The 12715-nt window shown below is 37.3% G+C and overlaps 3 protein-coding genes across 3 annotated transcripts in view; 1 reads left to right on the top strand and 2 right to left on the bottom strand.

Moving 5' to 3' along the window:
- Positions 1-431: 431 nt before the first annotated feature.
- LOC135165637 (uncharacterized) overlaps positions 432-12715 on the bottom strand; it is an 81016-nt gene continuing 68732 nt past the window's right edge. The window contains exons 6-36 of the mRNA XM_064127113.1: positions 12477-12698; positions 11613-11776; positions 11294-11524; positions 10943-11143; positions 10569-10684; positions 10011-10146; positions 9688-9841; positions 9221-9258; positions 8739-8844; positions 8458-8487; positions 8083-8129; positions 7956-7991; positions 6908-7030; positions 6760-6809; positions 6573-6670; positions 6460-6530; positions 5448-5746; positions 5175-5199; positions 4977-5023; positions 4645-4849; positions 4438-4538; positions 4276-4323; positions 4043-4219; positions 3645-3808; positions 3226-3537; positions 3002-3126; positions 2698-2865; positions 2165-2400; positions 1694-1905; positions 1239-1519; positions 432-937 (exon numbers count right to left, since the gene is read on the bottom strand). Coding sequence (XP_063983183.1) covers positions 643-937; positions 1239-1519; positions 1694-1905; positions 2165-2400; positions 2698-2865; positions 3002-3126; positions 3226-3537; positions 3645-3808; positions 4043-4219; positions 4276-4323; positions 4438-4538; positions 4645-4849; positions 4977-5023; positions 5175-5199; positions 5448-5746; positions 6460-6530; positions 6573-6670; positions 6760-6809; positions 6908-7030; positions 7956-7991; positions 8083-8129; positions 8458-8487; positions 8739-8844; positions 9221-9258; positions 9688-9841; positions 10011-10146; positions 10569-10684; positions 10943-11143; positions 11294-11524; positions 11613-11776; positions 12477-12698 — 4518 coding nt within the window. The 3' untranslated portion in view covers positions 432-642. The remainder of the gene's footprint in view (positions 938-1238; positions 1520-1693; positions 1906-2164; positions 2401-2697; positions 2866-3001; positions 3127-3225; positions 3538-3644; positions 3809-4042; positions 4220-4275; positions 4324-4437; positions 4539-4644; positions 4850-4976; positions 5024-5174; positions 5200-5447; positions 5747-6459; positions 6531-6572; positions 6671-6759; positions 6810-6907; positions 7031-7955; positions 7992-8082; positions 8130-8457; positions 8488-8738; positions 8845-9220; positions 9259-9687; positions 9842-10010; positions 10147-10568; positions 10685-10942; positions 11144-11293; positions 11525-11612; positions 11777-12476; positions 12699-12715) is intronic.
- On the top strand, positions 6555-7251 carry LOC135165551 (ejaculatory bulb-specific protein 3-like). The gene is made up of 2 exons (XM_064126952.1): positions 6555-6817; positions 6932-7251. Exons 1-2 carry the CDS (start codon positions 6628-6630, stop codon positions 7090-7092), a joined length of 351 nt encoding a protein of 116 aa, XP_063983022.1. The 5' UTR covers positions 6555-6627; the 3' UTR covers positions 7093-7251.
- Positions 7158-7962, bottom strand: LOC135165549 (ejaculatory bulb-specific protein 3-like). The gene is made up of 2 exons (XM_064126950.1): positions 7707-7962; positions 7158-7594 (listed from the first exon to the last, which is right to left on the bottom strand). Exons 1-2 carry the CDS (start codon positions 7894-7896, stop codon positions 7407-7409), a joined length of 378 nt encoding a protein of 125 aa, XP_063983020.1. The 5' UTR covers positions 7897-7962; the 3' UTR covers positions 7158-7406.

Raw genomic sequence — 12715 nt, 5'->3', positions numbered from 1 at the left:
CATCATTGTCATAGGCTGCCTGATATCTTATGCAAATAATCAACTCTTAACTGTCATTAGATATCTCCGTGATTCTGGAGAACTGGAAAATAATACGTTCATTGTGCCGACTAGGGTATATTACAAGAAGGCGGGACGTAAATGTCATTGCACTTCAACTTCGGTCTGAAAGTTCATGACTGCGTGGTCAAATGGTGAATTAGTTGGTGGATATGTGGAGTGCAAAATGTTACTCTTCCTCCAGCACAAGAAGCATTTGTTAAGATCTCGATAAATGTGAATGGAGGATGTGAAACGTTCTGCGGAGAACATGAAGAGAAATTTTCTCAAGTGAAACCGTGTAACAGTGCAAATACCGTAAAATAAGGTAATGAATAGTTAATAACTTTGAAATTAATTATTAAAATTGATTTGGTGAAGGCACTTGAGTTTCTGTTTACCTTTTTATTAAATAAAAATGGAGTTTCGAAGTGATAAAGGTACATGCACGTATGACAAGGGAATTGTTCGCATTCAGTTACTTGTGAGCATAAATTTGTTTTCAATAAGTGATTTCAAGGTGAAATTTCCATAGCTTATACTTTATTAATATCCTTTTCTTCAAAGTAATTGCAGGGTAAAGCTGTAATTATGCAATTATTGTCACAGTCGATCCACTCCGCTGTCCACAGTCGCACCGGGCTCCTCGTCATTAGACTCCACGGAATTTCGAGCCCCAGAGTCTAATGAACTCAATGATCTCAGAGATGTTCTCTCTACTGCCATCACCAATGTTGACAGTGTGATTCCCATGATTAAAAGGAATATCGCGGGGCTGAATTCCGCGAGAACAACCGGAACAGGTTTCGCTTTATGACTTTCCGGACACTGAGGTCTTCGATGCATCCAAATGTTCAGCAAACGTCGTGGAGTACCTCGCTCCATTATTTGTCTCAATCTATTGATAATTACAACAGAAGAAAAAATCTAGTATAACATAAAGAATATATATCACATTCCATAAAAAATTCCTTTGAAATATTGTCTATCAAACATTTAAATAAAATCGAAAAATATCGATCGACGGTTCTCTCGAACCTCAAACGAATCACTTGACCGAATCGCTAAGTTTTTTCAGGTAAATATTTTGCAAAAGGCTTTGGGTGATGTTCAGGTGAATGAAGACGTACGTGTCAAGTCCAACACATCATGATTTTGCAGGACTGTCCTGCCAATCAGACATAATGACAATTAATTACCCGTAAGTGATCATCTTCTTGAATGGAGAATGTTTGGCTGTTGCAGTGGCTGTGTGCTTTGGTGGGAACAATTGGATCTCGATGAGATCGCAAATCTCATCGTCGTCGAAGGTTTCTTCGATGAACTTGTAGGCGGTGGCAACGTCAACCTGAAATGCGAAGCCACCCTTCTGCATCAGTTTGATACCTTCTTCGGCTGAGAAATAGGGTTCAGTCTTTCGTTTCCTGTTGACGGCTACTTTCCTGTGGTAAAGCTCTTGGGCAACGGGGTCTGTGGTTGTCTGAATTCAATGAAAATAGTCCATTGTTGATTAATTTAAAAAATCCACTAATTAGTGGAAGTGCCAATTATTGGTGGATCTTTATTATTTTCTCCGGATTCACAACACGACAGACAAATGATAATGAAGCAAAGGGATGAAATATACATCAGTTGCAATTTTATGTGGACGTACTGCAAAAAAATCGTGATTGTATGCCATATCCTCGATTCCAATTTGCAAATCACTGTCGACCAGGTCCTGCAGGGTTGTGATCCAATTGGATCTTTCTGATAGCAATGATCCAACGACACTCGCAGAGTAGAATTGATAGAGCAGGAGGCCCCATAGAAAGAGACTCAGAAAAGTAATGCGACCGGAAATGCATCGAGGACCATCACTCAAACCTTGAAAAAGGGAGAACTCCAAAGTGGATTAAGTTTTTCTTAACGATTCATTCTGTTGAAAGTCTCTGTAGCCGAAAATTTTCCAAGTTTTCATTATTGTATTTTTATTTTATTTTTATAAAGTTAATGGAATAGGGGAACGCATATTATTTCCTATGGAATTGCAGGAAAGTAATAGAAAATTCGACGTGAATAGAAAAAGATTTTTTATAGACGAGTGATACCACGATTTGAGGAGTCAATCACTTGGTTCAATCACCTTGTTGGCAGATTGCTGCAGCCGTTATCAGCATCGTCTCCGACGCTGGATGAGTGTTGATGGTGTTAATGGATTTTTGAGGATAAAATTTGTTCTCCATTTTCACTGTCAGGTACAGCGCACTCCAGAGAATAATACCGAACGCTGCCGTCCACCGCCAGACCCTCATGTCGAAGGGCCTCAGGAAGGGATTATTCAGGTTATTCTTCTTCGGATGACGGAACATCAAACAGGGCCTGAATGACAGGTACAAATGTCCAGCTTTTTAATTTTTGTAACGCACGCTGAGATAAATGTTCAGTTACAATTTTAGGAATTCCTTCAGGAATGAATTCATTGAATTTTATTTCGCATTGGAAATTCTGTGGGGGCTTTGGGAATTTTCTGGGATTATTCTACTCAGAATTCTACTCTGTGTACCGCATAATAATACTAACAAATGAGAATTGGGTTGAATATGGTCATTGAAAGTACTCCACGTTCTAGAAATAAATGTGACATTAAGATATTTTTTCATGAGTGCAATGACCAACCTTGCTAGCCATCCTTGGACGGTATATTCAATGACATCGATTCTTTCAGGTTTGAATTGGAAAGGTGTGGCACCAAAATCAACGATTCCTTTTATCATGTCTCCAATTATACCATTGAATGATCCGTTGATCAAGTAGCCCCATGTTGAGCCTCTCGATAAATTCATCCTTGTTGAACACAGGAAGGATTTTAACAGAACATAAACCTAGAATATTTCTTAGAAAAATCTATTAAATTCTATAATAGGTTTGAGTTAAGCCCTTGAAAAGTTGAAAAAGATGTAAAAATATTTTGTAGACCCACGTAAAATTGTAATAATCTCTCAGTTGACGTGTTAAAGCAAAATTATATCGATGCATCGTATCGTAATGAGGATTTATCGGATTATGAATGTAGGTTTCATAGTCGGGAACTGCTGGATGGTCCACCTAAAAGAAAAGTTAGTGAAATCCTCTCAACAAAAATGTTGTGAAATTAAATAAAAAAAATCTCCAATCGAAGCAGGAAATGACGGTAAAATTTCCGACCACAATTGATGCATTCAGAACAAGTCCATGAAGATTCCCACGACGTTTGTATTTGTACTGCGTTAACTCAATATTTAAGCCGTTTTTAACACTCCAGGATCCCATGCGAGTGACATTTAATTTACCCCGATGACGATAACTGGGATTGTAAACATCGTAAAGTATGTATTTCCCATCGCTCTCCTTCAGTGCAGCTGTCATTTCAGTCGCGATATTCAGAGGAAGGAGTTCAAAATATTTGGGGAGCTCGGTCCCCATCGTTGACATTAGCCAAAAGTATGATTCGTTATGACGCAAATGTTGCCGATGAAACTGTAATGTGAACCTCGTTAATTTATTAAGTTTATAGCCGAATGCCATTGCAACGTTTGGGTTATGCGATTCCTAATTAATTAATTAATTTGACGATTTTGACGAACCTGATCAAATATTTTCTCACTCCTGGGGCAATCCAAGTCGAGGAATAACCCAAGTCTGTAGTAATTCACTTTCAGAATCAGCTCCATGTTCAAAGACTCTTGAACAGAGACATAAGTCAACGAACGGTCATCCCCCATTAGGATACGAGAAAATTCCACCCTCTCTGTAACGAATTTTCATGATATTCTGAAAAAATCCTCGAGGGGAGGTTCAACCCCAACCCAGTAATATTTTCCACGTGATTTTTCCTCAGGAATCGGATAAAATCGAGAGAAATGCATTAACAAGAATGTTGATCAAGAATTAAATTTTTGGATACATTTGCTCTCCTACTCTTCGTCCTTGAAAATAATCAGTTTCCAAATTTCCTTTCGGGGGAGATAAACGGGTAAACTACCTTCTGCATTCCAGCACCCGAAGGCTACAATTTGCCGGACGCCGATCTCACCGAAATAATCTTTAGCGAGTTCCCCAGTGAATTCATCACTTTCCGTGGAGCACAGGGGTAAAATAACAACGAGAAACCACCACCTGGGATACATTCCCCTCCGTGTAATTTCGATAACTGTCGCCTCTACTCAGTGGGCTTTTGACTAACGATGCCCGATCCAGGTTGTTATTAGCCCATACCGCGAATTTCACCGCAACTATGAATTTCAGTAATTCGCAGGCAATATTCTACGCAATAATTTACGGTTTGATGCATCGCTGCGTGCGAACCCTCAGATGTCGGGGAGGAATGTCATCTATAACGATGTGAATACATCAGGTGGGTCGAAGGGGTCCGGTCACTTTGTAATTTGAATTTTTGTTCTTTGGAGCCGGATGGTTTACGGCCGTTCACCCTCGAGATGAGTACAACTAGATCCGCGTGCAATAACGTATTATATTGTCTTAAATTTCACAGAAAGTTTGTCAAGAGACAGTTGCAGAATTTCTTCGTTTGTTGGAAATGCGTAATTAAATTGTGGTTTAGACATTTAACAACGAGACTTTTACTGTCTATAAAAATGTGGTAAGTTAATGCCACTTGTTGTACCATTTTTTTTCGGGAAAAGCCGATTTTTCATTACGTCATTCATCAGATCCGAGATTAATGTCATATTGTGGTACAAGGTCACACCACGGTGCTTAATTTTAGGAGTGCGAAGTTCATCCTTAGGAGCCCCAGTGAGAGCGTCATGATCTGACCGTGTAACACATACTATTTTTTTTATTTCCATTAGGTAATGAAAAGTCTTGCAAATCACACTTTCAGTCCGAGAAATGATGTGCGTTTGTTGGATTATTAATTTACAAATCATGTGCTTAAGTTTTTTAAAAATAATTACTTTTGTTTGGGGTAATGACAATGTAACCGGAAGTGAGTAATTTTTTTCTGTCATTTCAAGCGCGGAAATGCAAAGTCAAACTCAGAGATGAAATTCCAATCGCAACGGGTACTAAATGTCAAGTTATGCAGGAATATGTTAAACACAACCAAAAAAATATGGAAATTATAATTTTGGTTTGAGTCAAGGTACCAATACCTAACTATTTGCTTAGAGATCACGACTGAATTAACACCCTCCCCAAAATAATGTTCCAAAATTTATTTCTGTAAAATTGCTTGACTTCAAAAAATAAAATAAAATAAATAAAATCTAAAGTGAATTTTCACTGAAATAATTATAATTTATTTAGAAGTGAATAAAATTATCTGTCCGACTGTCTCCACCCCCGCATGTGAACCTCGTCCTTGAGGGGTTGAACGATAAAAAAAAATCGCGTGTAATTAAATCGATCATAATTATGGCGGAAACGTTGAACTCGAAGTGCCCTTGGTGTCAGTAGGAATACAGACATTATGGAAAGAAAAATTATGTTGTGCAAGGTATTCAACATTTCAAGGTCATGGTACAGAGCCTTGGTAACCAAGATGGAGTGTAACGTCAGGCGGAATGAATCCTTCAGTCTGGCATTCACGAGCCACATTATCGCGGGAATTCGAATGTCGGTTAGTAGTCGATAACGGTCAAGGTCACTTGGACAATATTGAGATCTCTTTAGGATGCTGTCGCAGAGGATCAAGCGGTTGGTGACCTCTCCAAGTCGTGTGCACCTTCACTTTCAGGTAGGGGATGAGTGATGAAGGGGTGGGACTCGGGACTTCTATGTTAATGGTCGAGTCATCATTGGGGGTGAACGAGGAAAAAAAATCACACGAACAATAGAAACAATTTGTTTTTATCATTTTATTTTATTTCATGAAGAATTTATTATTTATAACTTCTACAACTGATCCAATCGTTTGCTGAATTATTTTTACAAAAATCCCAATCAACATTAAAAATAAAATGAAAGAATGTCCGATGTTTTATTAATACTCACTTCATTCAATGGCCAACGGCCATTTATTGCCCAATAAAGTGTTTGTTAAGTGTGATCTAGGCAAATTAATGACTCGGTGTAATCATCGAACCGGAAGCGGAGAATCATTGTGAAATCACGCCAGATTCATAAATAAACCACCATATAGATGTTAATTTATGCTCAATGTCATGGAGAATGAAAGATTTTTACGGAAGTGAAATAAGCGTTGATATGCATTAAAAAAATATGTCATTTTGCAACAACATTGTGATTTCATGAAAAATCTAGGAGAACAGGAACTAGAAAACGATTTCCACTCGACTAAAAAATGTTCACGTGAAATTTGTTTATATGCGCGTCTGTAAGCCAAAAAACAGTATTGTTGACGGCGCCAAGCGGAATTTCCTGTTATCCTTTCATGAAGATTCCACGCGTCCTTCGGCGAGGCCCAATGTCACACACACCGGGCATGGGAGCAACTCCGAAGAGTTGTCCATGACGTCACTCAGGAACATGCTGGGGTACCGGATCACCTATAAATACCTTCAAAAATGACCATTGGCTATCCAGTTTACCGGGAATTGAATAGTGATAAAGTTCTTTGGAGTCTTAGATCGTTCTCCATCAACAATGTCTCGAGGTGCTGTTATCATCGTTCTGGTGTTCCTCAGTGCTGTTATCGCCGAAGAAAAATATGGCGACAAATATGATCACATCGATGTAGACGGAATTCTTGAGAATGACAGACAGAGGGAGACTTACTATCAATGTTTCGCCGGTACTGGACCTTGTAAAACTGCTGCCGCCAGGTTCTTCAGGGGTAATTATATTAGTCTCTAATTTATTCGGTGTTGAAAATCGGTAGTCTTTGAAAATTTAATGATTCGTTCTAAAAAAAAAAAAGCGAAACATAACATTGTTCCTTGGCTTGCAGACACTCTTCCAGAGGCGATCGTGACGAGATGCAAAAAATGTACAGAGAGACAAACCATCAATTTCGATAAAATAAGCGAATGGTATACAAAAAATGAGCCTGAGAAATATCAAATCATTGTTGCTAAAGCAGTTCGAGATATAATGGCCAGATCGGCGTAAGTTCCCTGGAGGAATTAATTGATGAGGCCGGAACAATCATTAGATATTGCTCCCTGAGACTGGTATTGATACAAATGGAAGGATTTTATTCTGGAGCCAATAATGTATAATTTAAATAATTAAGCCTCCAGCTAATAAAGAACTGTTATTGTTGTTAAATTAATTGTTGTTCATTGTCGAGAGTACAACACCTTCTGGATGAAAAAAAAGTAAATGCGGATTCTTTTGGTTTCGACTAATGGTGAATTCCAATTGCAGCTATCGATTTTAATCGAATGGATTTTTCCGCATTGCTAAGGCATTGATAAGATCAATTACAGATTACTGGCCAGAAATTTCTTGATTTCTTCCGTGTAGGAACCTTTGGGATCGTATTTTGCTGTGAGTAGGTTCCAATCACCGGGTTTATTTGCCTGAATGTATGTGATCACCTTCCGGGCCATTTTCTTTTGTACCGGACTGCATGTGGCGCAGCTGGTTCTCAAGACCTCAGGTAAAACGTCTAGAAATTGTACGTGATTATGGCATAAGGGCGACAATATCACACCCTCGTTTGTGCCTCCTCAAATAATTCATAATACTTAATTAAATTTTTATTTAAATTTTTCACTCACCCTTGAGGGACTGAGCTTGACGACTACATGGTCCTTGATCAAGTAAACAGTTCAAATGCTGCGTATAGATCCTCTCATTGCCCAATACTTGTTCAACATTGACTGAATCATATCGATCCATATTTACGTCCCCCGACGCAATTAAAAAGACTCCCCCAAGAACCAGTGCGAAAAATACTAGAGATTTCATCGTAGGGATGAGATTCCAAAAGTAAGAGTAAGATTACCGATAGCCAGAGCAATTAATACTTGTGAAAATTAATTTCACACGTGGCTTTTATGCATCTGTAATCGAGTTTTGGTGATTGTGATGTCAGAAAGTTTATTCTTCACATATCATAAGGGAAAAGTCTGCTGTGCAAACGTAGCAACTCACGTTCGGTGATTAGGTGACAGTCTCATATCAGTTTTATTGTAATCATTCTGATTATCTTACAGTCGTTCACGCTCGCTTTGTCATTTAGTAACAGATATTTGTCATGTGTTCGTCAACATAAAAAATCGATTTCCGGGGAATGAACATGCTCAATCTTCGTACCCAAGGTATGATTATCCAGAAGACGAGTAAATTTATCGATAAACCGCGACGAATCTTCCGTGTTGGATAATTTTGCAATTCGTGATGGTCACATGTTGGTCTTGGGGATTCCAAACCGTTAATTGTTTAGTATAATTATGCATCAGGTGCCAATGAAGAGAAGAAATAAATAATCGTATAAATATAACTTTATTGGAACAATTATTATATTACATCGAAACCTGAACAAGTAGTATAATCACTCTTATAATATTAATTTGCATTGATGAACAATTGTATTGAAAATGCAACATCTCCATTGCACCATCTAAACATATTTTTTGATATAACAATCCCACATTCGCGATGTCGCACCATCTCGCAATTCTGTTTCACTGCTTCCTTATTTATTTAATATCGAAATGACTATTTCTTGTGATGTTTGTTCCCCAGTTTCAATAATTGGGAAAATAAAGAGTGAAAAAATATAAAAATTGAAAGAATTCTGTGGATACCGATATATCATCTAGTGTTACGGACTGGTATTGAAAATTCACTTGTGATGTATTTATTAAATACATGATTAGAGAAGTGAAATCGTCAAACAGTTTGGCTGTCCCCCTATTAGACAAATATCTTCAGATGCATTTGTTGTCAGTGAGGAAATTGAGAAAACTTTTTGCCCAAATTATTTTCAGTTGATGAATAAGTCCGCCGATCGAACTAAATAGGCCCTAAGGGAGCTCTAATGATTTTACGATCAAAAGGAAAGTTTCGCTTTGAACTCAAACTGATTTATCATTCACTCCTAAAATCATTAACTCTTCTTTTAAGAAATCGGAACTCTCGGCTCTACATATGGTCGCCTTGGGATCCGTACTCCTGAAATTATATTTCAATCCAAATGAATCATTACTTCAATTGAAAGATCGAACAAAATGACAGAATGAATGGTGTTATGTGGGGTGGAGTGAAGAGTTGAACGATTAATAATTACATTTTGAAGAATTTCATACAGTTATCACCTGGGAACATCTTTATTAATCACAGTATACAGACATTTTTTGTGCGCAAATGTTGTGACAATGTATACAGAGTAATTGACAATGATTTAGGTGTAAAGAATGTCCAAAAATTTTTCAGAATGTTTACAAAATCGACATAAAAATCTATGAAAAAATTGTCCAACTTTCCTTGAAAAATATCGCTCGATATCTTTGGTGGCAGGGTAATTAGTGTAAATATGAGGATGAATGATCCTTGAAAAATGGAAGACAATGAGGTAATTCAGTGGGTGAGTGGTGTAAACTAGGGAATGAAACGTAGAAAAAAAAATCGTGCCAAACGGAAGACAATGACGCTATTCTGCAGTTAGTTAGAATTGTTTCATTCTGAATAGCTTGGACTCATCACCGCTTCTGAATTAATGACTGAGTTTATCGTCTAATGTGTCGTCTTCTGTACCTTGATAGCGGCTTTAATGCCAATAGTAGCAATAACTCCGAGTCCAAACATTATGAGATGAGGTAGATACTTGATTCCAGGAATATCAGGTCGCTTGGCCATTAATAAACCGAGGAATGACAGCTTGCGGTCCGTATATGGTGGGTATCGAGCACTGAAAAATTTATCAATTGACGAGAAAGACGAGATTCACGTAGATATATCTATGAAAATTTGGGAGAGAAAACGATATTGAAGTGCGGGTGGGAATACCTTAAGAAACTTCATTTTTTATACAGCTAGAAGGGCAATTTAAGTGACGATATTAATTAAAAAATACTTACGCAGCCAGTGCTTCAGCAATCGGATTGTAATTCTTAACGAGAACCGATTTTTTGTGTACAAATGTATCGAATGTAGCTTTTCCATGATAGGCACCCATTCCAGAGGCGCCAACCCCACCGAATGGAAGTTCGTCAACTGAAGAATGAACATAATTAGTAATTTTCTAAATTATGAAGAGCGGCAACAGGACTGTGCGAGACTTTCTGGCGTTTTTCGAAATGACGAATTGATTATTAGGACAACTAGAGCCAAACCCATACAGTACCAATGGAGGTGTTCTCAGCATATTGTTTAATGTTTCTGATGATTTAGAGAAGACGCAAAGGAGTAAGGCTGTTCCCTGTACCATGCGTTATTTTAGCAATAGAACACAAAAAGAAAAACCGCAGGAAAATTTAATTGCAGAGAAGAGTAACCAAATGTGACAGAAAAAAATGAATGATTCAAATTATAGTAGTGAAGGAACAACACAGACTTAGTGATTTTCGCGGGGAAATGTTAAATTAATCGTTGCGAAGTAGAACCATCCGCCACCTACAATAGATACCCTGACTCACCGGTAAACTGCATTATCGTGTCATTGACGCATATTGAACCACTCCGGGTTTGGTCAATTATTAAATTACGTACTCCACTGTCCTTGGTAAATATGTACAGCGTAAGAGGGCAGTCGCTATTATTTGAAAAATTTATCATTAAGTCATCAGTTGAGAAGGAGTCACTTCGGAGAGATGAAGTTTGAACATTACACAAAGAGTATATGTATAGTTGTGAAGACTAAATATACAATAGAAAATTAACAAAATCCCTTTATGTCTACCCTAAAGTCACTTGTCTTTGAGCGAAATGTATGTACAATTTTTAATGTAGAAACAATTTAATTATTTCGTGCATTATCCTGAATGGGATTTCCCAATAAAAATGGACTCACCGTTCATTTATGAATTTGATCGCTTCGTACGCATTATCGACATTGATAATCGGTAGAATGGGCCCGAATATCTCCTCCTGCATAATTGGATCAGATGGTTTGATATCGGTTAAGATAGTTGGAGCGATAAACCTGTCGCTAGAGTCTGTCTCGCCCCCCACTGCCACTTTACCATTGCCATTCAACAGATTCATCAGACGTCTGGAAATAAGATTCAATTTTTTCGATTCATTACAACTCTGATTTAAATAAATTGGTTCTACCGCACCAAATCATTCCCTTGATTTATTTATGGAGAGTTATTTCAATCAATCGAAGCGTTAATTAAATTACTGAAGTGTACGAGCTTACTGATAATGATTGCTATTGATAATCCGAGCCATGTCAGGACTGTCCTTGGGATTTTCTCCATACCACTCTTTCAAAATTTTCTTTGCCTCCCCCACAAATGCCTCTTGAACTTCCTTAGTACATAATACATAATCTGGCGCAATGCATGTCTGTCCAACGTTGACGAACTTTCCCCAGAGGATACGTTTGGATGCAACAGTGAGATCTGCGGTATTATCTATGTACACAGGGCTAGAAAAATGAAAACAAGTATGGAGTGAGGATCTTCCTATACAGTATAATCATGTGATGAGCACCAAGAGATCTTCGTTTTCGTCACCTTTTGCCGCCTAGCTCCAAAGTAACAGGTGTCAAATATTTATTCGCTGCTTCACGAACAATTTTTCCGATTTTGGTCGAACCCGTGTAAAGAATATAATCGAACTTTTGTTTTAACAATTCTGTTGTTTCCGGAACACCTCCGGTAACGACATGGTAACATTCCTAAAAAATATATATTATTAATTAACAAAAAAGTGAGGTAAAAAGTAATGATTGATAGACTAATTGTAATAATTCGATTCAAGGTGACATTCTTCCAATTGATAATTGCTTCATGATTGTGGAAATTTTCTTGTTGAAATTCCCAATAAATTTCAGATAACAATAATGGAAATTGTGAATTTTAGTGGAGTGGTTGAATACTCCATGCAAATTAGGAAGAAATCATAAATATGCAAATATGTAGATATTTCCCTGAGTGTTCAATTAATTGATAATTCATCGTAATTGGCTACTAAATATTCATATATTAATTACACATACAGTTAAACTGCAGAATTCTCATTTTTCTGTCGTAAAAAAAATTAGAATTCCACTGAATCATACGGAAAATCAGGAAATGCATTATTTTGGGTAATTTTAACGCGTATGGGAGAAATTCTTCAACAAAATTTCTAAATCATCAAAGGGGCACCGTAATTGCTGTTTTGTCAAAGGTCTATATTTACGGATTCACATAATAGCTATAAATTAATTTCGATAGCTTTATTTTGAATTCTAAATATTCATTAACACCTCATTATCATAAAAAATAAATAAAAGAAATCAAACAATAAAAGAATTTTCTCTTCAAGTAACAGGTCACGTCAGAAAAATGTAATTTTTTTTATTAACATATGAATTATTCGTTTTTTAAACTCACTGTATCGATGTATTTTGGAATAATAGAGGCAAGAAGTTTGGAAGTGGCTGGAGATATTTCTGATGGTTTTAAAATAGCACAGTTGCCAGCGGCAATAGCACCCATCAATGGACTGGCATTGAGAAGTAATGGATAATTCCATGCTCCAATAATAAGCACGACACCGTAGGGATCTTTGTGAATCTCGACGGAGTCAAACATATTCACAATGCCCTTTGGTGGCTGAAAGAAAAATCATA

The sequence above is a fragment of the Diachasmimorpha longicaudata genome, chromosome 8 (genome assembly GCF_034640455.1).
Source record: "Diachasmimorpha longicaudata isolate KC_UGA_2023 chromosome 8, iyDiaLong2, whole genome shotgun sequence".
NCBI lineage: Eukaryota > Metazoa > Arthropoda > Insecta > Hymenoptera > Braconidae > Diachasmimorpha > Diachasmimorpha longicaudata.
This window is presented reverse-complemented; position numbering and strand designations above follow the sequence as displayed.

Bases quoted from the DNA above. Each gene is read 5' to 3' on its own strand.
- LOC135165551 (XM_064126952.1), top strand. From the start codon at position 6,628: ATGTCTCGAGGTGCTGTTATCATCGTTCTGGTGTTCCTCAGTGCTGTT. The intron at 6,818-6,931 runs GTAATTATATTA...CTTGGCTTGCAG, and splicing joins TGCCGCCAGGTTCTTCAGGG to ACACTCTTCCAGAGGCGATC.
- LOC135165549 (XM_064126950.1), bottom strand. From the start codon at position 7,896: ATGAAATCTCTAGTATTTTTCGCACTGGTTCTTGGGGGAGTCTTTTTA. The intron at 7,595-7,706 runs GTGAGTGAAAAA...TACAATTTCTAG, and splicing joins TCAAGCTCAGTCCCTCAAGG to ACGTTTTACCTGAGGTCTTG.